The sequence below is a fragment of the Medicago sativa genome, chromosome 2 (genome assembly GCF_051527215.1).
Source record: "Medicago sativa cultivar Bolivia chromosome 2, Bolivia_mono, whole genome shotgun sequence".
Taxonomy (NCBI): Eukaryota; Viridiplantae; Streptophyta; class Magnoliopsida; order Fabales; family Fabaceae; genus Medicago; species Medicago sativa.
In genome coordinates, this window is record NC_140750.1 from 12,561,129 (window position 1) to 12,586,491 (window position 25,363).

A 25,363-nucleotide genomic window follows, 5' to 3' on the forward strand; every position below is an offset into this window, starting at 1 on the left:
TCATTATTATTGTTACATTATAGTTATAATAGAATGAACTGATTTATATGATATATAATATAAACCTTTTTAATGAAAATTATTGAAACGCTAATGAAAAAAAATCTAAGATGTATTATTATATAGATAATGATACATTTTAGAAATATAACCTTTTAAAATTAATAATTTATCACACATGTTTCCTTTTTTCCTGTCAATAAATGCAAAATATATTCCCATTAAAATTAGTTGACTTAATTGATCCTTTAATTTCCGTCTTGAAGGCTATGATTTGCATCAATAAAAATTTATTGATATTCCCTTATACTCTCAATTAGAACTCCTTTTTATTTTGCAAGCAGACACTTCTTCTCTCCTCTCACAGTTTCACTTTGCTACGTACACTATTAAAGAAAATTAGCTAAAATAAAATAATTTTAATTAGTTTAGTTGTTCTTAACTAAAATAAAATATAGATAATTTTGTTGATCAATAAAATATTTATTTTATTGGATTTAATATTTTCATGTTTAGACCAATTATAGGTGATACGGCGTATTAATATACAACGTGGAACAATCCTCAAAAAATACAACGTAAAAATACAACGTAGAATGTATATATTTAGTATAGGTGATACTCTAAATTTCTTTCGAATGAGAAATATCAGGTTATTATAGGTGATACTCTAAATTTCTTTCCAATGAGAGATATCAGGAATGAATTCAATTATTGACTGAGGCAAAAATTAACAATAAAAATAACAGTCGAAAAAACAAATTATCTACTATATATATTAAGATATAAAAAAATATCTCACAAATCACAGGCACATAATTTATTAGCATATACTGACATTTATTTTATTCTTTTAAAAAATTTATTGAAATTTATTATTAAAAAAAGATCGTACATGATGATTGCTTATTCAAAACATGTGTGTACTTTTTTGAGAGAAAATATGTGTATACTTGATCACTTATAATCCAAAAAAGAAAGTTTTTTTTATTTTTTTATTTTTAAATTCGATAAAAGAACTTTGACGCAAATGGTTTTATTTTTAAAATCACTTTTATCACTTTCTATCTAACCGAGCAAGAGAAGAAATTATCACAGTGCTCTCTCTTTATTTGACGCAAATAATAGATTCAATTTACTTTATTTGATTTCTCTCTCCCCCCTATATATTTTTATACAAAAAAAGAAAATTATCACAGTGCTCTCTCTTCTCACTTTTTTTCTCATAATTAGACATTTCCTACAACAAAAACAGTAAAAGTAAGGCACAACAAAAGTTTTCACATTTCAGGGTCATAGACTATTTTTTTTCCTTCAAAATGTAAATGTATTCTACATAAAGAATAACACAAAACACAACTTGTACTTTGATTATACATAATATTACAATATGATATTTGCCTTATAAAGACTACAAAAAAATAGTAGTCATTATAAACGATATACTTAAAGGAAAAAAGAATTGAACCCAAATAATGCATCAGGTGCTATATAGGAAATTGATTTATAGTATGTAACACACCAGTTGCATCAACTTGTGAGGATATTCCATGCTAGCAAAATTAATTTCACCACCAGCAATATGAAAATATTGTTGAATGCCCTCCTAATAGCCTTTATACCTCCCACCCATATAACCATATAACTCTAAGATTATAGGAGGTGCATGACATTAAAAAAGGAGGAAGGTTTTGCACAAAAGTATAAAAAGCTCTACAATTTTTGAACAAAGATGTGAGCAATTTGGAATGGCTAGTTTATTGTGCCTTATATATACAATAATTGTATGAATTATACATTTTTTTATTGGCAAATTAATAATTAATAATGAGTAATTAAATGAAATTATTCGAAATGATATGAATTCCTTTTTTTGAAGCATAAGTTTTTTATTCAACAATCTTTATAATAATTGCAGATTTTGATTTCCATATACATGTTACAAAGTGAAGAAAAGAGGAACAAACTTATTAGGTTATGTGTAACTATTTTTAGTTTTTTTTAAAGGAATATTCTTTTATAAAAAATTTATTTTTTTGAATAGTATAAAAAATTAATTTGATAGTCACTATTTGTTATTCTTTTAAGAACTTAATATTATAAGTTAGTTCATTTTCATTAATTAAAATGTGAATTCGTTAAAAAGAATCATATGAGATGATAAGGTTATATCATATACCAATTCAATTTTTTGTTTGGTTTAAAAAATTAAATTATTTGTTTTTTCACAATAAATTTTCAACTATTGAGTAAATTATATAACTAATTTTAATCACTAAATTTTTTATTTTTTTAAAGCCTACATATATCAATAATTTTAATCACAATAATCGAGTAATAAAATGAATCAATTTACTGTACCAAAAAAAAAAACAAAAAATTATTGATAAAAAAAAGAACGATAAAAACTAAAAACAAATGGAATCAAACTACCTTATTGTCCATTAGAACCATTTCCAAGGAGTAAGGAAGTTGATCCATTTCAGCTTAACAAACTAATACGAAAATTACGCAAAGAAAAAAGAGAGGAATATGAAAGACAACTACAAAACAGAAGTTGTGGTGTGAAGAATGTGTTGGCCAAAGGGTCTAATTTATAATAGCTTTTAGAGGACAATTACGTAAAACAACAACATGTAACTTAACCAATCAAATCATATCTTAGCTATTAAGTAAAATATAATTTTTTTTCCACGATTTGCATATGAAAAAAACTAAATAGGACTATGAATTTTACGGCATTTGATCTGTTTAATTATTATTTTAAATGCAAAAGTAAATAGGACTTAAATAGGACTAATTATTTTACGGCATGTACTAAATGTCTTAATATTTTTTTTTAAGGAGCGTAATCAACTTTTTTAATCAGCCAATGGTTTAAGGTTTATTTTAGCACATGTTTAAATTTATATCTCAGTCATTAAGTAATACATAATTTTTTTTGTTAAGGAGCATATATAATTAACCTTTTCAATCAGCCTATAATTAACGTTTTTTTTTAGGGAAGGTTTAATTTTTTTTTAGGGAAGGTTTATTTTTCTTTTGTTAAGGAGCATATATAATTAACCTTTTCAATCAGCCCAATGGTTTAACGTTTTTTTTTAAGGTTTAACGTTTATAAGGAAGGTTTACTATAAAATATCTGTTATAATTGCTTATAAAAATATCCTGCCTCCCTTTGATCCTGAAATTTGTTGATTTGTTATGTTTGGAGTTATACTTATTATTGAACATTATTTCATTCATTTATCACCAATGATACGTTTTTAACTCCAATTAAATACATCCAATTCCTATTTTTTATTTTGGTTTAAGGATTATTTTTTTAGGGAAGGTTTAACATTTATCTTAGCAAGTCCATCAAATACAATTAACTGAAATCAATTCTGATTTTTTTTTTGTCCTGAAACAAAATATCCGATTTTTTTTCATTCCCAAAATAAAGATTGAATAATTCTTACTATGTTACTATACAATATATATTTTGAAAATAGAATCAAAAGAATATAAACTTAAATTATATAAAAAATTAATGGTTACTACAAAATCTAATTAAATTACTTTAAAAAGTTTCACTTTTATCAAATCATATTTTTTTTTTGACAAATCAAATCATATTTTTATTATTTGACATATATCAATTATTTGATCTCTTTGATATTTAAATATCTGAATTCAAATATTTTAATTTAAATATCTGAATTCAAATATTTTAATTTAAATCGTATTACTTGTTTTATTTTAATATCCGAATTCAAATATTTTAATTTAAATTATCTGATTATTCAAAAAAAGCATATTTTATTAAAGTTTGTATTTTTTGAATACGAAATGTTTGATTTCTAATTTAATTTCAAATATTAGAATTTGAAATTGTAAAACTTCCTTTTCTAATTTAATTTCAAATATTAGAATTTGAAATTGTAAAACTTCCTTTTATACATAAACATTAAATACAAATTTGTGAGGATGAATGTGGTGAGAGTATTTTGTGAGGATGAATGTGGTGAGAGCATTTGTAAAAAGAAGAGAATGAGAATGCCACTTGTCATAAGAATAAGAGAAGGGCTACGGAATCGGCCGTAAATTTATATTATATAGATGTTCAATGAATGTTAATTTTAGTATGGTCCTCACATTGATATTAGAAGTTTAACTCATGCCATTGTAGATATGATTCAATTATTTATCAATTAAATCAACGTTCATCGGTTATATATGTCTTTACTTATTACAAGATCTTTTCGCCTTTTCCTTTTCTTTACGAATTTTTTACAAAATTTCACGTACATAAGGATGGACTCCTCCCATAGACAGTCTATAAGGAGCAACCTTTGACTTCTCATTGGAACTTGATTACAGAGGAGGAAGAGAACTTTGCGTCGAAGAAACTACTCGGATGCCTCCCCTCAGACCAAATAACTCGCGTAGCAAACTGTTCATCCAGCCGAAACTGCAAGCGTCGTCGCACCACGTGTCATCAATTGGTGAATGAAGTTTAAACTTTTCATATTTTCTGCAAAGCAGAATAAGTGAATCCACAAACTAGCGAGCAAACATGAATAAAAGCAAGGAAAACTTATAAGGAAAATTCGTATACCAAGTAATTGTGTCTTTACCTCAGGACCACCCATATATAAAAAGATACTTCAGTTTGACAGAACAAGAAGTCTTCCTCAACTATCCCTCTTTGTTGGGAGACACTAATGGATCACACGACTCCACATACACCTTTATAATAATAGCTAAAAAGTTCTCCAAACACCCATTGGTGTTATCATCATTAGGAGGAATATCCCATTCACTTCCACCAATACACGTCACTTTTTATCGTATGACATCCCTAACTAAATCAAGAGCAGAGTAGTCGACCATCAATTAATCTCTCATTGATTTTTCAGATTAAAATAATCTTAGTCCGTCGAAATATAATGATGTAGGATTATTTGTGGGACCTATTTAGTAATTTTTTTTAAATATGTTGGGTTGGAAGGATTGAATGTTTATTACGTATTACTATTAAAAAAAAAGGAAATGCTAACCGGTGCCCCGGGGGTTAGCATGACCCTTAAAAAAATTATAAATAAGTGATATGTACACGTGAAACCCATTTAATTTAAGTACCAAAAAATGGGGAGCTCCATCGTGGATGCTATTGCAAAATAAAATTCATGATTCATTTATTTAGTAGGCATGGATATGGATCAGAGGTTGTTGCTCTTCTCCCATCTGTTTTTGCTCATTCCCATCAAATAGCCGAGCGTAAGTTAACTAACGTAAGTGTATTTTTCAGCATACGTAGGACGAGAATGAGCAAAAACAGATGGGAGAAGAGCAATTCTCTCGATCAGATTTGGTCAGGTTGGGCCCTAAAGACCAAATCAAATAAGACTTTTTCTTGGCGCAATGTTGGTTGTATTAGAAGAAAATTGCTCTTTAGGCACCCACCATTTGCTCTCAGGCATTATGAACTAACGAAAATACCTTAAACAATAGTTAAGGAATATTAACAAAGTTAACAATAGTTAGTTTTAACTCGTTTTCAATTCTTTTTTAAAACAATGACAGTGCATACCAATTTTATTTAGCACTTAAAGTATATACACTAATTAAATAAAAAAAAAAAATCATAGGCAAACCTATAACTTTGAATAATCTAAATTATTATTATGGACTTGATTAAACTATTGTGTGTTGATTTAAATATTTTCAAATGTGGATACAGCACACCCTTGTAATATGACTCTGCAAAAACTTCATGTATTGTGTAACTAATATAACTAAATTTGTTATACACTGCATCTTCAATCTTCACCACTGAAAAAGTAGGAAAAACCTCATAGACACATTGATCATTACTTAGTACACTAATCCTTCTTTCTGTGTCACCAACTTACCAATGCATAAAGCAAAAGTAAAGAGAACAAAATCATAGATTAAAGAAACCAAGAGGGAATATATAAAAGCAAAAAGAGACTATAAAAAGCAACACTTCAACTATATTCCTTAATTTTTCAACACTCTTCCATAGTCACTACGAAATTAAATCATATAGTTCTCTATACAATTAGATCCATTATAATTAATACTACAATGTTATTACTATTTACACACCTCCTTCTCTCTTTACTCCTAGTCACAACAAAATCTCAATCAAGCATATGCAGAACTTCTTGTGGTGACATTTCAATCAAATATCCGTTTAGCATTGATGATGGATGTGGAAGTCCATACTACAGACACATTCTCTCTTGTTCCGACTCAGAAAAAAAACTTGAACTCAGAACACCTTCCGGTCGATACCAAGTTCATAACATAAGCTATACTGATCCTCACATCGTTGTCACCGATCCATTCATGTGGAAATGTGAGGATGGCGAAAATTTTAGACCTACGCGACCATTTAGTTTAGACACTAGCACAAAATTGAAACTATCTACACAAAATGAGTACATGTTTTTCAACTGTAGTGAAAAACATGTAATCATTCAACCAAAGCCTATGTTTTGTGAACATTTTCCTGAACATTGTGATTCATCTTGTGACAGTGCTAGCTACTTATGCAGACATTTACCAGGGTGTTCTTTTTCTCTAACAAGTAGTTCTTGTTGTTCTTATTATCCAAAAGCAAGTGAATCTTTGAGGTTGATGCTTAAGTATTGTACTAGTTATGCTAGTGTTTATTGGAGGGATATTGGTTTTCCTGAGCCTTATGATCAAGTACCTGAATATGGGATTAGAGTTGATTTTGATATTCCTGTTACAACTCATTGTCTTCAATGTCAGGACACAATGAAGGGTGGTGGAACTTGTGGATTTGATACGGTGACACAGAGTTTTATGTGTTTGTGTAAGGATGGAAACTCCACTACACATTGTAAAGGTATGCTCAAAATATTACCCTATTCTATTGAATTATGTGTACATGAAAATTATTTGTTCCCTTTACCCGAAACTAGTACAATTAATCATATCACTATCTAAGTCGTGAAGACGAATATGACCGTGAGCTTTAATTTCTAGAGAGCGGTGTTTTGAGTAATTGTCAAGTACCCGTCAACAATAGACCACATATCAAGACGGTCCAACATAACACTATTATAGGTATTTATGCATAGTAAATGATTTAAACACAAATAAAGTCGTTCACACAGGTTTTTCCCTCTTTTGTACCAAAAAAAAAAAAAGTCGTTCACAGGTTTTCTAGATTGAAAAATGCATAGCGCACTTATCAATTTAAAGTTACCTTAAGTTGAATGAGAGAATATGAATTGATTGTCTAATGTTTGTTTGGCAGATCAAGAAATTGCACAGCACAATAGGAAGGTCCATGTAATCGCAGGTAACAGAAATAAACTAACTTTCATTAACTAGATATGTTACTGAAATACAAAAACTTAGGCTCATTAGTCATTGTTGTTTTGTCTTGGAATTGTGGTTTCAGGGACAGTTACAGCATTCTCAGCTGCAGGGGCAATTGGAATTGGAGCTGGTATTTGGTACTTGAAGAAATTGAGAGCTACTGCACCAGTCACATGTGGAGTTCAAACCAATGATAATAGACTATTCTAAACAAGATCAAATGATGCAAAAAAAACTATACAAATTTCTTTTTTGCTATTCCTCCCCTTAGCTATTGTAGTTTATTTACTTGTATAACAATTATACTTGTGTATTAATGTAAGTTAAGGTGTTGGAAGATTAGAATATAAGAATGTAAGCTCTTTGAATTATGTGCTCAATTCATTTTCACTGTAGGAATTGATCTCAACCAATCCTCTGCGATTTTTCTCACCAAAAACTCAGACTTAAATACATTGTAACATTGATATGAAATGATTATAAGAATGTGGCATAGAATTCTTGGTACATGCATCCCTTCAAATCGAGATGTCACAAATTATGGCTTGATGTCTTTTTCATTGTTATTCCTTAGACAAATGTGCGCACGCGCGCACACAGACATCGGAATTTGAGCATCTTTGAATTGGATCAATAGTACTTAGAAGCTTCTCAAAACACACGAGTGGTGACTTCTTTTCTTCGCTATTATTTTTTTTATGAGAACAAACAAACCGTGACTTGAGAAGCTGCGAATAACTAGCAAGAACCAAGAATCGGAATTACGATTTGCAAAGGCGGAAACAGAAAAACGCTAGCAGGAACCAAGTACTTCTCACAAGTGGCCTGACCTCTAGACGAGACAGTATCAAGGGCAACTCAATAGAACCAAAGGTAGAATTTTTTTTAACGTAAATACACAAATACCATGTCACAAATTATGGCTTGATGCCTTATTCCTTTTATATATAGAGAGATTACAATGTTATACAGGTAATTACAATTACAATTACAATAAATCAATTTTCTGACATGTGTTCTTATTTTTAGAAACAAACTAATAAATAGAAAAAAGGAAGCAAACCAACCAACTTGTTATTCACACGAGATACTAAATTCGTGCAGGCTTCAAAGACTTAAAGATCAAAATCATAAAAAAGGAAAAGTAAAACAGGTAAATGTTTGGTTGAATTAACAAGCTTTGTTAACAACACACTCATGAAGAGGTCCTGCATTGCGTGTTAATAAAGGCACCCTGGATGGATTAGCAGCAACAAAGTATTGGGATGGTGAATATGACGGTTCACAACAATTTTTGTCCCCTGATGAGTTAAAATAAGCACCATTTTTGAATTCATCCCCATAACTCCTCCAGTTCCAATTTTTCCAATTTTCATTAGTTTCTTCTCTCTTGGTAACCTGCAACAGTTTAATAAACCATACTCAATGATAAATATAAGCTGAAATATGGTGAAATCTATTAAGCATTGACATAATCTAGACACGACATTGACATCGATAACAAATATTTGAGAAAAGTGATTGAATGTAACAACATGTGTCAAGGACGTGTTGGCATGTCAAACACCAAATACGCCTTTAATTTAGAGTGTCCTCCCTCCTACATAAGTTAAAACTCTGCAATCTTATAATTAAAATATTTGGGTCGTTTAGTTAGTTTAAATTAATATCTTTATTACCTCTAATTTTGCATTAGAATCGTTTGAAGCTATGAATAAGTTTGCTTGACTGAAAATGGTAGGGTCAGCACTACCACCAATGGCATACATGTGCCACCCATCATATCGGTTGTTTACAACATGGGCATAGCCAAATCTTACCCTGCATTTCATTTGTAAGTATATATAAAAAAAAATGTTATTGAATCTTCACAAAATTAAAGCCTCTTAATTAGTCACCTTGGCATTCTTTCTGTTAGGTTTTTGGCAAAATGGTTGAAAGCTACTGTTACGTTCATTTTTATATCATCATGGAATTTATCGCTGTGTCCTAGTAGCATCACCTGCAACGATAACATTTACCTTGATCAGGAGAGACAATGCTAAAATAAAAAAAAAAAACTATTACCGTTTTAGGATGTTGAGGTTTAATTCTTAACCAAAATGATGGATCCAGAAACTTTGATAAATGAGGACAACATAATGCTATAAAATGTTTATATAAAGAATATATCGATACATGTAGCATAAAATAGTTTTGAAGTTATCGCTAAATAAAAATTAGATATTACAAAAATTATAGTATTTTATACCAATAAAAATTAAAGACTTGTAAACATTATATTTCACTATGTGTATTCATATTTTAAAATTATTGTATAATTTTTTCATATGTAACACTACCAAATATATTATTGTATATGTATGTGATCAAACAATTATTCAATAATTTATTCCATGTACACTCACTATTTTTTTTTTAAAGATGTGCACGCACTATTGTGTATTTGATTATTCACAAATAAAATTATTCAATATTTTTAGTGAAGTCATAACTTAATTTTTAGTGATCAAGGTACACTGATCACTAATATTGATGTGTGTGTTAACCCCTTTTGGTTTATATTATTCTAAACACAAATGAGATAATTGCTATATACCCTATACATACATTTTTTCCTTCACTCGAGTTGCTTATTCTCTCAAAATCTAAAATAAGTTGAATATTACAAATCTGTATGTAGAAAAGTCATTTTTATTTCAATATATGAAATCAAATTTTCCTTAAAATTGAGTCAAATGACAGTTTTGAAAAGAAAAAAAAAAAAAACTTCTATATTCTAAATTGAAGGACCACGATTGGCTGCAGTAGATAAATCACACAGTTACACATCGATCACCGTTCGATCAAAATCAGATGGTCAAGATTTAAGATCGGTATTTAAAGAATTGTATAATAAAAACTAAAAACTGATTTTTTCAAGATCGGACAACCGATAAAGTCACGACAGCGTTAATGCATGAAAAAAGTGACTGCAGAAAATCTTAATTTAAACTAAGGTGCAATTTTAAAAGTGGATATGTCATAAACACTTAATTACAAAATAATGAGATTGTAAAACTTAATGATAATAAAAACACATCAAATCCAACAACAGAAATAACAATGTTAAAACTCTTGATGGACAATTTTATCGCCCACTATGATCCAACCTGGTTACAATTAATATAGGATTTTGGAGATATGAGAGAATAACAAAGACAATATAGTAATATTATATATTGGAGAGGGAGAGGTAGAAAGAGAGAAAGAGAGAGGATTAAACTCATACTTAATCCTAAATTATATATCAGGTAAATAATATATGATTTTTGTTATGTGATTGATAATTTATCATGCAAATGTAGGAAGAAAAAAAGACGCATATTGTATTTGCTAACCTTGTCATGGTCGGTGAAGTAATTATTTGAGATAGTGACACGAGTTGATGCATGAATAACATCAATAAGCCCATCAGCACATCTTGCCAAATAGCAATGATCAATCCAAATATCAGAAGAAGCAAAAACACTTATACCATCACCATCAGAACCTTCACGTTTTCCAGCATGTCCAAAACTATTATCAACCCTACCAGGCACACTTGGTGTACAATTATGAATACTAATTCCATGCACAATCACATGACTAACATGTTGGATTGTAATACAAGGTCCATTTGCAATTTCAACCTTAACACCTCTACCATCAATTGTCTTGTTACTATTTACAAGAAGTTCATTTTTCAGCTTAATTACCATGTCTTTTGCAAATGTTATCCAAAGTGGCTTTGATTGAATTACACCATAACGAAGTGTACCTTGTTTAGGGTATATCGGGTCATCTGAAGGGTCAATGACTTCATATATTTCACCAAACTTTCCTCCAGCTGCATTACTGCCAAATCCTTTTGCACAATCTGCTAAGGTTTGGCGATTTGAAGCCCACTTTGAATTGTTTCTCCAGCATGAGTCAATTATGTTCATAACAATTTGTTTTTTTGGAGTATTAGGGATGTTGTTGCTTTGAATATAATTTTCTGATAGGTTGATATAATCTTTTTTTGATTCTGAATTAGTTAAGGTTGGTAGAATGAAACAATATGCGATAAGATGAAGGAGAATAATAAAATTTGTTAAAGTGGCCATTGCTTGTGGGTTCGAGACATTAACAAACTGTTGAAGGAGTTAACTATATATAGGTACAAAGTTCATGCAAGGTTTGGTGCTGTAACATTGTAGGCATGTGCCACGGTTAATTGTCAAGAATTCGTATACATTGCCAAATTCCAAAGACATTAATATTGCAACGGTTGAGATAACTTAAATCTATTTTTCCTATAGTACTTTTTTTTGAGGGGGGCAACCTTGTTATGTTACGGGAAAATGTATAATATATCTTCTAGAACTATAATTTTTTATTTTGACAAAGTCTTGTAGAACTATATTAAAATCAAATGATGTCTGTCCTCGTGAGCTTAACTCAGTTGGTATGGACAATACATAAAGCTTAACTCAGTTGGTATAGACAATACATAAAATATGCAAGGTTCGGGGTTCGAACCCCAGACACCACTAAAAAATCAAACGATGTCCAACAATTTATCAACGTGTTCTTGGTGAATTTTTTAATGGCCATGATTTAATAGGTTACATGATCATTTGCGATATATAGTTTTTAAAAATCAATTTTTTAAAAATCAATAACAAACATCTTATAATAAAAAAATAATTATATTAGAAAAAAGGATTGCAAATTTCATATAACAAATCTACCATCTACTATACTAAAGTTATGGCCTCCCAAAGTTCCTTTATTAACATCAATTAATAAACCAGAATTTGTTTCTCAATTCAGACCGATTTCTCTTTGTAATGTGATTTACAAAATTATTTCTAAAGTTATTGTTAACAGGATTAAGCCTTCTTTAAATAATATTATTTCCCCTTACCAATCTAGTTTTATCCCTGGGCGTAGCATTCACCATAATATTATTGTGGCCCAAGAAATGGTCCACTCCATGGCTAAGATGAAAGGTAAGAAAATGTTTATGTCCATCAAGATTGACCTGGAGAAAGCTTATGATCGTCTTAACTGGAATTTTATCGAGCATTGTCTAGAGGATTGTAAGTTTCCTCCTAAGCTTATTCAGGTGATTCACCATTGTATTTCGTCTCCTTCTTACAAAATCATGTGGAATGGGGAGAAAACAGATAGTTTTACTCCTTCAAGAGGTATTAGACAAGGGGACCCACTGTCTCCTTATTTATTTGTCATTTGTATGGATAGACTTTCGCACATTATAGCTGACCAGGTGGAGGCTGAGTACTGGAAACCAATGCGTGCAGGCAGGTATGGTCCCCAAATTTCTCATCTTCTTTTTGCTGACGATCTTCTTCTTTTTGCAGGGGCTTCTATCGAGCAAGCTCATTGTGTTATGCATTGCCTTGACCTCTTTTGCCAAGCTTCGGGCCAAAAGATCAACAATCATAAAACTCAAATTTATTTCTCTAAGAATGTGGATAACCAACTTCGTGAAGAAATCTTACTTCATACTGGTTTTTCTCATGTCAATAATTTGGGTAGATACTTGGGGGCTAATTTAGCTACTGGTAGATCCACTAGAGGTCACTTTAAGCATATTGTCGAGAAAATTCAGAATAAACTTACTGGATGGAAGCAACAATGTTTAAGTCTAGCAGGGAGAATTACTCTTTCAAAGTCAGTTATTAGCTCTATTCCTTATTACCATATGCAGTATGCAAAGATCCCCAAAACTATTTGCGATGAAATTGAAAAAATTCAACGTGGTTTCCTGTGGGGAGACTCTGACCAGAGGCGAAAACCACATTTGGTTAATTGGGATGTTTGTTGTCGGCCTAAGTCTAATGGTGGTTTGGGGTTTAAGAGACCACGTTATATGAATGAGGCTTTTCTGATGAAAATGATGTGGAACCTCGTTAACAAACCAGATGAGTTGTGGTGTAAAGTCCTTATTAGCAAGTATGGTAGAAGTAATGATCTCATGATTTCTTGTAGCTCTCAGCCTTACGATTCTCCTTTGTGGAAAGCTTTGGCGGGAATCTGGAATGATTTCCAACGCCATGTGTTTTGGCAAATAGGAAATGGTAGACGGACAAATTTATGGATGGATAAATGGGTTCCTAAGGGTGTCGTGCTCCTAACCTCAGCTTCCCAAAACCTTATTGATACCACTCTTTCTGTGAGGGATGCGGTGACTCCTGAAGGAAATTGGGATTTAATTTTTTTGCAGGATAATTTGCCAAACACTATTGTGAATCAGGTCCTTGCTTTACCTGCCCCAAACGATGCAGCCGGGCCTGATTCCATAGGATGGGGGGGAACTAATACTCACCGGTTTACTATCCAAAGTGCTTATAGGTTGCAACATGGGGATATCCATGCTCCAGAGGGCAATTGGAAATCTTTGTGGGATTGGAAAGGACCACACCGTATACAAACTTTCATCTGGTTGGCAGCTCAGGAGCGCATCCTTACCAACTTTCGGAGAAGCAAGTGGGGAGTGGGTATATCTCCAATTTGTACTAGATGTGGGAGAGATGACGAGACTACCATTCATGTGCTTCGTGACTGTGTCTACGCTACCCAGGTATGGCTCCGTTTGGTTCCGTCTAACTTTATGACTGATTTCTTTACTTTTGATTGCAGGAATTGGATTTTTGATAACATCAATAAGCAGGGTATTGGTGGTCATAGTACAAATTGGAAGACAACTTTCATGACCACTTGTTGGTTCATGTGGACGTGGAGAAACAAAGCTATTTTTGAAGAGAATTTTCAACAACCGAATAACCCTGTCTTGGTGATCCAAAATTTCGTTCAAAAGATAGATTTGTGTTCAAATCAACAACTTCATCGCAATTTTCCAATGAAGGAGACAATCTACATAGGTTGGAAGAAACCCCCTGAAGGTTGGATTAAACTCAATAGTGATGGTGCTTGCAAAGGAATTGGAGAATATTCAGGCTGTGGTGGCCTCTTTCGCGACACTGAAGGGAGATGGCTAAAAGGCTACATTCGAAAGATTGGAGTTTGTGATGCATTTCATGCTGAAATGTGGGGCATGTATCTTGGTTTGGAGATGGCTTGGCGAGAGAAAATTCCGCAACACATTGTTGAAAGTGATTCTAAAATCTTGATTGACATGGTTACAGAAAACTGCAAGTTTAGTGACTCAGTTCCCATATTGGTGCAACGCATTCGAAAACTCCTGGCTTTGGATTGGCAAGTCCGATTTCGTCATACCTGGAGGGAGGGTAATCGATGTGCTGATTGGTTGGCTAACTTTAGCTTTTCTCTAGACTCTTTTAATTGTATCATAATGGAGAATCCATCCAGTGAGCTCCGTAGACTTCTTTTTGATGACATCTCTGGCGCTTCTATGCCTGGGAATGTTCGGATAGCTTCTTAGTTTTCTTTTGGGCCTTTGGCCCTCTTTTGTACCAAAAAAAAAAACTCGTAATCTTTCTAATTTTACGAGTTTAATGGTCAATTACCACTAAATTATTATTTTCCCTCAAGAAAACTAAATTATTATTTTCTAGTATTTTTTAGCAAGACTTCAATTTCCAATGCAATAATCCACAAAATTTCATAAAATCTTACCACTTTAGGTTATTAAAGAGTGTCACAGGAGCACTCGTTAACATTTCCCTAAAAAAATATCAAGTGGTGGTGATTGTTTTGTGAGAGAGAAAATAGGGGTTATAGTGGTTATTAATTTTTTGGGTTACCAATATATTACTACGAAATTTTCACCTCGATTAACCGTGTCTAAAATGGATTGTGACTATAGAATCTCAAATTTTTTTTTTGTTATCAAATGAATTATGTGGTGAACTCAGATCTGGGTCTATCTCTCGTTGCTGCTTACTTGTGTCGGTTTTGAGTTGTTTCCGTGTTTGTTTGTGGTTTGATTTGGGTGGTTCTTTTTTTGTGTTTTCGAATTAGTTCTGTTGGCGCTACTGTTCCACCGATTGACTACCCTGAGATTTTTCTTCTAGATTTTGGTGGGCCGATTGCTTTTGCTTCGAGATCGGGAGTTAGCGTCTAGTTTTAGACATTTTGGGATGGTTAAGGTGCCTTCTCTGAAGGTCCAGGAGTTGAGGGGTGCCTTAGTGATTTGTTTCTAGAGTCTGGTGGACCAATCACTTTTGACTCGAGATCGGGAGTCAGTTTCTTGACAAAAGTTTTTTGGCTTGTTTTGGTGTTGCCTTTGAACAAACCAAAGATTGATTGGTGAAAAAATCTGAATGAGTGCGGGAATTTGGCTCAATTGTGGTGGTGCTGTTGTTTGGGGTTCAGAAGGTGTGTTGGTTTTTTTGATTGTCTTTGGTGTAAATAGCGGGAGATAGGTGTTTGGATTTTGTTTATGTGGCCATTCACGATGGAGGGATGAGTTTTGACTCAACTTTTAGTTTATGTTGATTTGAGGGGGTTTAGCTTGGTTTTGTTGTTTATTTGGTTTTGGAGATTTGTTTTTTATTGGTGTATAAGATGTACGGCATATGCATTTTCTTTTGGGTGTTCCGCATATATATTTGATGTCATTTGCTTTGTAATTTATGTCTTACCGGTCCATATTCGTCTTGTGCAGGGACTTGATTATTAATAAGTTTTGTCGTTAAAAAAATGTTGGTATTTTAAAATAGTAATAAGTTTCCAAAATTTGATCATACCTACTTTCTCATATTTGGGAATAAAAATTTGTTTTTGCATATATAATAAACAAATATTATTATATTTTTGTAAAAAGAAAAAAAAATGTAATGAATTTCTATTGTTAAATTTTAGAGTGTATAAAAAATTAACAAAAATCATTTAAAAAAATGGTATCATAATATATGTATCTACCATTAGATACCTTAAAATCCGTAGATTATCTGCTTAATAGATATCCATATAAATATGAAGATGACACATATATCATATTATAAGACAAACACAAATATCATATTATCAGCGTTCATCAATATCCATTTACATCTCTACTCACAAGCGCTCCTTAAAAAAAAAAAATTCTCTACTCACAAACGTTAGATTGTTTGTGGATAAACTCCCAACTCTTGTACAAGCTCGGTTGTAGCTCCGCCCTCAGCACTCCACTCCAACCACTTGGGAGATCCTATAAACTGCATTTTTTTTTATATGTACATCGCAACAAAAAAAATTGTAAAAAGAAACATTAATGCTAAACATAGCGAATTTTTTTTTCCCCGACCGATCGCGAATGATGTTTTACCTCACGTTTTCTCCTATCCAAGGCTTTGGTTTATGCTTTTGAAACTACATATAATTGGATTAAACTAACAATATATGATCACATGCTTGAGCTGAACTAATGACAATGGTTTATAAGATGGCTAGCAACAGTATGAATGAAAGTGACAGAAGCGGTGGCTTTGTCTTTTTTGAGGCACAAGTGGTCTCTTTTTTTCCGTTTTCTACATATTAGCAGTGCATGAATGAAAGAAAGAAACAAAACCTATCTGAAAAAGAAAAATAAAATATTGAAAGATAACCAAAGGTAGCATTCGTGAAATTCTCGTGAGAAAATCTCTCGCAAGAAATAGCAATGCTCAAAAAGAAAACGCAATAAACAAATTAACTTCGTAGATGATTCACCATGTCAACTTATATGATATAATATATTATCTTATTAATTGAGGAATTGAGAAGAACTAGACTCTTGCTTGTATCATAAGTTAGTGACATTTTTAGTTACGGTGTTTGGTAGTTTAACTTTTTTAAGTTAAGGGTTAATAAATTAAAGGTTCAGGCTTCAAGTCTCTTAATAAGAAGAAAAAAACTAATATAACCGTTAATATACAATATCTACTAAACTAGATAAGAAAATGAATGTCCATGGAAATTACCTTTTTGCCCTTCTGAGGGGCATTTTGGTAAATTGGTAATTGGACTCCCCTTGCCTATTATTATATGTGAAAAGAAAAAAAAAACAGAAAACAAAAGAAGGGGGACGAGAGAAACGGGAGAGGAAGAAGGGTGGACGAGAGAAAGAAGAGAGAAGAGAGAAATTGCATGTCGTTAGAAAAGGGTGAGAAGAGAGAAGAGAGAAAAGGGAACGAGAGAAAGAAGAGGGAACGAAGGGACCGAGAGAAACGGGAACGGGAGAGGAAGAAGGGCGACGAGAGAGAGAAAGGAAGAGGAGAGGGACGAGAGAAAGAAATCGCCGCCGTCGACCTCGCCGTCCAACACTCTGATCTGCACCGATTTTAGAAGCAAAGGAAATTAAGGTAAGCTTATTCTATCAAGCTCAATTTACATTTCAATTTCAATTTCATCCAAACCCTAACCCTTTTCAACCCCAATTTCAATTTCTCAATGAAGGGTTAATTAAAGTTGCTGCATGTGTGTCTCCTTATTCAAAGAAAGCTTAATTGAAAGTATGGGGGTTGGGTTTGCAATTGGAGGAAGAAACAAGAAGAATTGGAGGTAAATTTTTGTAAGTGATTGTAAATCATTTCTGTTTGATGGTTTCTGTGAAATATTTTAGAAAAATGTCTGTTTAAGAAGATACATAGGGACATGGTTGAATTTGATCTGAATGGTGCTGGATGGTAGTCTCTGTTACAGTCTAATATCAACCATTTTCCTTTGTATCTGATTTGGTAAAATTATGCCAGTATTGTGAAATAGCTTTTTTTCTTTAGCTACAATTTTTTTAATTTTCAGTTAATTAGTTTTATTTTTTAAGTTGTTTATTGATTTTTGTTTTTTTTTCTTTTTTTCAAGACACTTCTAGATTTTAATCTATGATAATTTCATCCCATAAGGTATGTTCTATGTAAATTTATATTTAAATTGAATGTAAAAATTGTAGGGTTAAAATATTGATGCTGTAATTGTTTTATGATGAATGGTCTGAAAATCAATTTGTTTCAGGTCTGTCCTTTAATGTTGAGAATATTTTTTCGGGGGTTATCAGTACTCTTTGGTTCATGCAGCTGCTTGGTGAGTCATCATTAATTTAATTCATATAAAATTTCATTCATTCTTTTATGGTTAAAAATACATACATATATTTAGTATATAATAAATTTTTGATGTTTTTTCTACTCAGTGCATATGATAGAGCTGCAATTAAGTTCAGAGGAGTAGAGGCAGATATAAATTTCAACATTGAAGATTATGAAGAGGATTTGAAGCTGGTGAGTTATGGGGAAGAATATGTTAAAAAAATGTTTATACTTTATATCATATCCTATAGTTTTCAATCAATTATTACCTTTTTTTTGTATCTTGAATTGTTGTGATTTAAATGAGTTTGGAGGAATTAATTTCAGGTAGTTCGTCTATGTTTCTTAATCTCAGGTATCAACTCTTTCAAGTTTTTCATGGCATACAAAGGATTTTTTATGGTCAACGATGAGCTTCTTCTGCAAGTATTTAAGAAGCGCAAGTCTCTTGGTGCCTTAGCGATGGTAAGGTTTTTTTAGTTAAGCTTTTCATTTGAAACTGAATGATTGTTTGAGTTGATTTGTATAGTTCGTAGTTCTGATTATTGCGATCTGGACTGTGTTGAAAGATATTTTAATTTGTTGATTAAGATGATGTGAGTTGTGTAGCTAAATCTGATGCATTATGATCATATTTTTTAGAAAAATCAATCAATTTTAACTTCAATGTGAATGGCAGTGTAATTGTGAAGAGAAAAAAATAGTGTATGCATGTCAAATTTTGTGATGTTCAACTCAAGTTTCAGTATTTTCGCATGGAGTATAAGAAAATTGGATCTAAAGCTTTTATTTGTTAGTCATTTAATATTTAATATTTATGATGTTGGCAACTTTGTGATGGAGCTTTGTTTATTATGCATTCAGGTGTCTTTCTTGCTGGGAGTTATTCCAGTTTTTGTTACATGGATATATTCAGAATACTTAAGTACAAAAGAACCTCATCTCCTACTAAAGTGTAAGTTTTTTAACACTGTCATAGGAAACCAAATTATTGACTTCAATTGATTCAAGTTTATTAGTGCAATATATATATATATATATATATATATATATATATATATATATATATATATATATATATATATATATATATATATCAAGGACATCTTTTTTCTCTTCTGTTTGGCTGTTTCTTCTTGTGATTGGATTGATGAAGTTGAAGAGTGTGACCATAATGCTTTAGAATTTAGATGAGTATGTTAATAAACATTGAAATCTTGTGCTTCCACAGAAAAATCAACTAGATAAGTCTTTGATGTGGTATTTGGAAATCAACAGTGATCTTTAAATCAAGCAGCAGACAACTTAAGCATACACTCCCAATGACTGGTCTATGATGGTTAAAATTTGGTGATGTTATTGAAAGTTTTGCAAATGGTATTGATTTATTTATTTCTGGGAATGGTATTAAAGATTTATTGCCTTTCTTATGTGTATGATGGTTCAAATTTGGCAATGTTGTTGAAAGCTTTGCTTTGGTGTTGAAATGAATTTGAATCTTATGAGTTTGAATGTGACTTGCCAAACTCAGGGGACTACTAGCAACTGTGAACTTGACTTATTAAAATCTAATTGATACTGATGGTTATTTATAAGCCTTACAAAAGTTACAATGTCACATCTCATGTTTTGTGCTAATCATGTTTGTGTTGTTAACAGACTTTAATTTTTGTGGTTTTGTGGTTAATGTTAAGGCAATTCAATGATAATGAGAAAGACTTTTAACTATTCAACTGAGTTTTCGAATTTGGAAAAAAAAATTTGGTTGATTTGTTAAAGAAATGCATTTTCGCTCTGTAATCTTGTGTGTAGAAGTACTTTTCTGGTATAGCATCAATGCAGATTTTCTATGCAATGAATCTTTGAGAAGCATTTGAATTACATTGAGCATATTGTTGATCTGAAAGGAACCTTAGATTGTGTATGTTTTTAGTGAGTTGTGTATGGAAAATCCTTTGTTCATGCTTTCTATTGATAATTTTTGGTTTGTGGTGGAGGAGTTTCTGGCATGAAACAAGACTTTTAGTTATTCTTTTGAGTTTTGGAATTTTAAAAAAATATTTGGTTGATTTGGTTGTGTGATTTTGTTAAAGGAATGCAATTACAAACCAATTGATAGAGAAGGATTTGTTTGGTTATGGTGGAATTTTAAGAAATGTTGGTTAAAATTCGTATAGACCTACTGTTAGAAAAATGGTCATAAATTCTTGTGCTGACATCGTTTTTGAGTGAAAATTGAACCATTGGAAAATAGACAAAATTTAACACGAAATAGGCTCTGGAAGAACTTAATTTTGTTATTCTATGACTGAGAAAATTGAGTTAGAAGTTTGTGCTGCTGAAGTAAAAATCTGAACTGTTGTTGGAATGTTCTGTCATATCTCTCTGTTCATACATCAGTTTGCAATAGGACTTATACCATTAGAAAGAAGACAGAAATTAACTTGAAATAGGCTTTGGAATTGCTTAATTCAATTATGTTATGATGGAGAAAACTGAGTTACAAGTTTCAGTTGTTGAATAAAAAATCTGCTCTAATGTAGTTGGAATGTTCATGTTGAAATATTTGGTTCACCGCCCGGATTGAAATGATAAGGATTGAAGCATATGTCTGAAGCTATGATTTTAAGAGCAAGAGAAGAGAAGAGGGCTGAAGGGATAGCAATGGCAAGAGCTTTGAATTGGAGCATAATCTATTGAGAGTGTTCAGAATAAGTCATGGTGAGTTCCTTTTTAGCTTAGAGCCTTACCTTGGGTAAAATGTGTTTATGAATGAATTGTGAGACAAAGAACATTACTCCCCTCCCTCCCTCCCTCCCATTTCTCACTCACGGGTCGTTCATGTTTGTTATATGTGCAGAATGTGTAAAGCTCTAATGCCAGGGGATGAAGAAAGCATGAGTGATGAAGCATATGGGAAACTCTTCGTGTAAGGCTTTATATATGTAACTCTTTCGATTTTCATGTTCTCATTTTCTTCTATATTATTTTAATGGAAGACATTCTATCTAATTGCAATTGCTGCTTGAGTCGATTCAAAATTTTGTTTGGTGTGTTATTGTCGTCAAGGTCTTGGCTTGCAATTTTTTCTTATTGGAATGTTCAATGTTGAAACTGTTGAAGCTTGATTACACTGAGAGTGCTTTTCATTCTGTTTGTTGTAGCACTTTTGGGTTTCCATCTCTATGTTGTTCTTCGTTGCTGCTACCATGAATCATCAGTTCTAGCATGGTGATCATGTTCTTTTTCTGTTGAAGTTTCAATTTATCATGTGTATGCAACCCCTTGGAGTTTTGCTACTATGTTTCTTTTCTTTCGTTTTTGTTCTTTATTTTTCTAATTAATAATAGACATTCCAAACACCTTTATTTACATGTGAATAGAAAACTCCATTACATAACATAAAGAACAAAAAGTGATGGTCAGGCACAGAGAAGGATAGACTGGAAGTACTTTTTGACAAGAAAGTGTTTCTTCAATTCATGGTTTTCTTATATATTAAATGTTCTCTGACACCTTTAAATGCACATTAGTACCATAACTCCCTCTCAATTGAAGTAGACTTATGATCACATTGTCAATTTTTGAATCCTTTTTGGTATATTTAACCAACTACTCACATGAAAGCTAACAATTGGCAATCATATATAAGTTGCTTCTAATTTTATAGCTCCCGCAGATAAGTTGTGAAGTGGAAATAAATTTGATCATTTCTTTGTGACAGTTTTTTAAATAAATGAGATTCTAAGAATTGATCAAAATAGAAGGTTGTTTTCAGTAGCTTATGTTGAAAATTATTTTCAATAGATGATTTTTATTAGCTTAGTCTAACACAAAATAATTTATGCTTTTCTTAAAAATCACATCAGTAAGTTGATTTATGAGTCATGATTGTGTTATTTTTGGTCATTAGTGTGTATCATTTTTGGGCATTAATTTCAGTTTCTATGATCGTTCATCTCCAATTTAGACTCAACTGCGATATTTGCCTCTGTCGAAGATGCTTGATGCTGATATCACTGATAGTGTTATCGGGGAAGGATGTGTGATTAAGGTAAATTGTTTCTGAATCTGTTTAAAAGAATGTGAGATTTATACTTTTCTTTACAAAGATGTCAAATATGATTAAATGGATTTAATTGTGAGAAACTTTAATTTTGTTTGTTTCCTAGAACTGCAAAATCTTCCATTCAGTGGTTTTGGGCTGCATTCTTGCATATCAGGAGGTGCGATTATTGAAGACACTTTGTTGATGGGCGCAGATTATTACGAGGTAAAATGCAGTTTAAAACTACTTGCACTGATCATTGTTATAGTTTTATTTAACAGCTAATGTTTGACTTAAGAAAGCAGTTGAAATGCTTAGATGCAGCTCAATTCATTCATTGGCTTGTGTAAGTTACAAGGAAATAATCCTAACTGCAACATTGATTTTCTGATTTTCAGACAAAAGCTGATAAAAGTTTTTTGGCTGCTAAAGGCAGTGTTCCAATTGGTATTGGCAGAAACTCCCGTATCAAAAGAGCAATTGTTGACAAGAATGCTAGAATTGGAGAAAATGTGAAGGTTATAATATCATCCAACTATATACACTTTCATTCCCTATTTTACTTTCTAATCCATCTTCTCATATTAAGCTTGACAAATTGTTGGTTTTTTCCCATCATCTACTCTCTCTGTTCCTAATCTTTGGTCTTTTTAAGTTTCGACACAGAGATTAAGAAACAATCAATTTAAACATAGATTGCCTTCTTGCGGCATCGTAGTGTATTTTGTGTTAAAAAAATGATAGCAAACTCTGTTGCACCGACATTTTTTATTGAAGGTGTGTCTGGTGTCCGACATGACAGCAACATGTGTGATTACACTCAATTTATTTTCGCAGTTTATTATTAGTGTTGGCGTGTCAGTGCTACATAGTTGCAGCAGTTAATCACTAACCGAATATAACCTGATTTCCTTCATAGGAAAGCTTTGGCTGATTTCCATCATTATCCAAAACAAATATAAAACTTATTTCCAGATTTAGATAGCTTTAACAAATTATATGATCTTTTTCTGTCTATAGCATTGTAACTATAATGAAAAAAATGAACTTGGTTATTAATTGATGACAACAGGCAGATTTTGATGGAAATGGCACCATCAAATGTGAAGAGTTCATCACAATGAGTGTTCACATGAGAAGGCTTGGAAATGATGAGCATCTCACAGAAGCATTCCCAACGATGTCGACTTGGATAAGGTAAGATATATGTTAGATATAGTTTGATACAAGTTAGTTATGATTAGTTAGAAGTTAGTTATATTAGTTACTCTTTTATAACATCTAATATTGTTTTGTTAAAGGATGGTCGAGTAAGTTTTGAGGAATTTAAGGCAATGATGAAGACAAGAGGAGATTGGAAAATGGCATCTAGACAATATTTAAAAGCATTTCTAAATGCGTTAAGCTTCAGAATGTTTAAAGACAAATCTACGTGAGTAGCAACTAACTAAACTAAATTAACTGAATTTCAAATTGCATGTGGGGGTGTAGGCCAAGTTCTGAGTACATATCATATCATATAATGCAGATTACTGTACCACTAATTATTCAGCAGCATGCAAATAAATATGTTGCAATATTTTGAGTTGTGTACAGTTTGAGAGTGTAAATGGAAAAATAGGCCTCATCTGAAGAAAGTGTGAGGATCTCTTGTGATATAGTGTGCTCATGTTAACTTTAATTGTTTATTTATTTTATTTTATTAATTAATTGTTGTGACTGTGAAAATCATTTGAATGATTGAGATGTTCAAATTAATTTGTCTTCAAATTTGGATATTCTATCTAATGACATTTTCGTAATAAGTGGTGATATGTAGATTTTTCCTTCATTTGTTGCAAAGTGGCTTAGTTGCTTTTAGTCCTTTATACACTTCACCTATTCTATATCTTTGATGAATATAGTATTCTTTATTCAACTCAATTCACTTAGATTAGCCTGATTATAAATCGAGCAATCGAATGAACATTTTTAATATTCTTCCTCCCAAAATTAGTACCGTTTTAGATTATAAAAACTTATAATTAAACATGTTAAAGAAACTAAATATATAAAAGAAATTGAATGTATAATTTATATTGAGTTCTTTTACATGTGCATATGATCCTTAAATATATAAAAGATTGTCTTCTAAAAAAAAAGTCTTATTAATATTTTTTTTTGAAGGAATTACAAAATTATTTTTATTAACCATCAGATACTAAACATTAAATGTATAGTATTGTGTAATGATTTAAATCAGAACGTAATACATATATTATGGGAAAACATGTGCAAATATACAAAATCAAAACAAATAACGGAAAGTGAGCAGAGATGGCTCGCACGAGTATTGATGATCAACTCTATTCTCCAACTATCTACAAATTGGTTTGTTTGCGGTCAACAAAAAGGGTAAAATCATTTCGGTTTTAAATGCAAGTAATAAGTGTTCAAGTTAAAAGTAAAGTTGTTGTCACCTAATTTTAAGGTTTCAAGTGATAAAAAGTTGGGGAAAATAAAATTAATTCGGGGTGGTACCATGGAACTCTTTGCAACATTCAGTGGCTTCTGCATTCTTAGCTGTTCTTTATAGTGATTACATGTTGACATCTCAGTCACCTAATTTTAAGGTTTCAAGTGATAAAAAGTTGGGGAAAATAAAATTAATTAAGTTACAAAATTCTAGGTGGTACCATGGAACTCTTTGCAACATTCAATGGCTTCTGCATTCTTAGCTGTTCTTTATAGTGACATGTTGACATCTCAAACTGAAAATCTATTTTGTAGTGGGAAAATGTATAAGTCGGTTGATCTCCGCATATTTGCAATTTCTCAGGTATGCATTTCTATAAAAATGACATCAATCATTTTATATTCTTATCAATTATCATCAGGTATGTTTTTAATTCAAGTTCAGAATTTCTTAATTAGTCAACTCCCAAATATTTTTATAGGAGATTGACTTCCTAAT

General features: G+C 31.7%; 3 protein-coding genes across 13 annotated transcripts; 2 read left to right on the forward strand and 1 right to left on the reverse strand.

Moving 5' to 3' along the window:
- The first annotated feature begins 6,000 nt into the window (after window positions 1-6,000).
- Window positions 6,001-7,869, forward strand: LOC146944633 (LEAF RUST 10 DISEASE-RESISTANCE LOCUS RECEPTOR-LIKE PROTEIN KINASE-like 2.7). Its single transcript, XM_085742986.1, has 3 exons — window positions 6,001-6,883; window positions 7,298-7,342; window positions 7,445-7,869. The coding sequence occupies exons 1-3, from the start codon at window positions 6,094-6,096 to the stop codon at window positions 7,570-7,572; spliced, it is 963 nt and encodes a 320-aa protein (XP_085599112.1). The 5' UTR covers window positions 6,001-6,093; the 3' UTR covers window positions 7,573-7,869.
- Window positions 7,870-8,272: 403 nt separating this feature from the next.
- On the reverse strand, window positions 8,273-11,518 carry LOC146944634 (putative pectate lyase 2). Its single transcript, XM_085742985.1, has 4 exons — window positions 10,743-11,518; window positions 9,261-9,364; window positions 9,042-9,183; window positions 8,273-8,760 (listed from the first exon to the last, which is right to left on the reverse strand). Exons 1-4 carry the CDS (start codon window positions 11,487-11,489, stop codon window positions 8,533-8,535), a joined length of 1,221 nt encoding a protein of 406 aa, XP_085599111.1. The 5' UTR covers window positions 11,490-11,518; the 3' UTR covers window positions 8,273-8,532.
- A 5,832-nt stretch (window positions 11,519-17,350) lies between these two features.
- On the forward strand, window positions 17,351-24,064 carry LOC146944635 (glucose-1-phosphate adenylyltransferase small subunit 1, chloroplastic-like). 11 transcript variants are annotated; one of them, XM_085742991.1, is made up of 15 exons: window positions 17,351-17,639; window positions 17,734-17,838; window positions 18,139-18,179; window positions 18,289-18,357; window positions 18,467-18,554; window positions 18,718-18,827; window positions 19,227-19,317; window positions 19,594-19,739; window positions 20,906-21,083; window positions 21,223-21,291; window positions 22,333-22,416; window positions 22,535-22,635; window positions 22,809-22,928; window positions 23,483-23,607; window positions 23,712-24,064. In XM_085742991.1, exons 12-15 carry the CDS (start codon window positions 22,615-22,617, stop codon window positions 23,722-23,724), a joined length of 279 nt encoding a protein of 92 aa, XP_085599117.1. In that variant the 5' UTR covers window positions 17,351-17,639; window positions 17,734-17,838; window positions 18,139-18,179; window positions 18,289-18,357; window positions 18,467-18,554; window positions 18,718-18,827; window positions 19,227-19,317; window positions 19,594-19,739; window positions 20,906-21,083; window positions 21,223-21,291; window positions 22,333-22,416; window positions 22,535-22,614; the 3' UTR covers window positions 23,725-24,064. The 11 variants fall into 11 exon arrangements, 10 of the variants coding, with proteins under 10 accessions (XP_085599117.1, XP_085599119.1, XP_085599118.1 ...); XR_015026035.1 differs by lacking the exon at window positions 19,594-19,739 and having other exon boundaries at window positions 22,305-22,416; window positions 23,487-23,607; XM_085742993.1 differs by having other exon boundaries at window positions 17,734-17,848; window positions 19,594-21,083.
- Window positions 24,065-25,363: the final 1,299 nt, after the last annotated feature.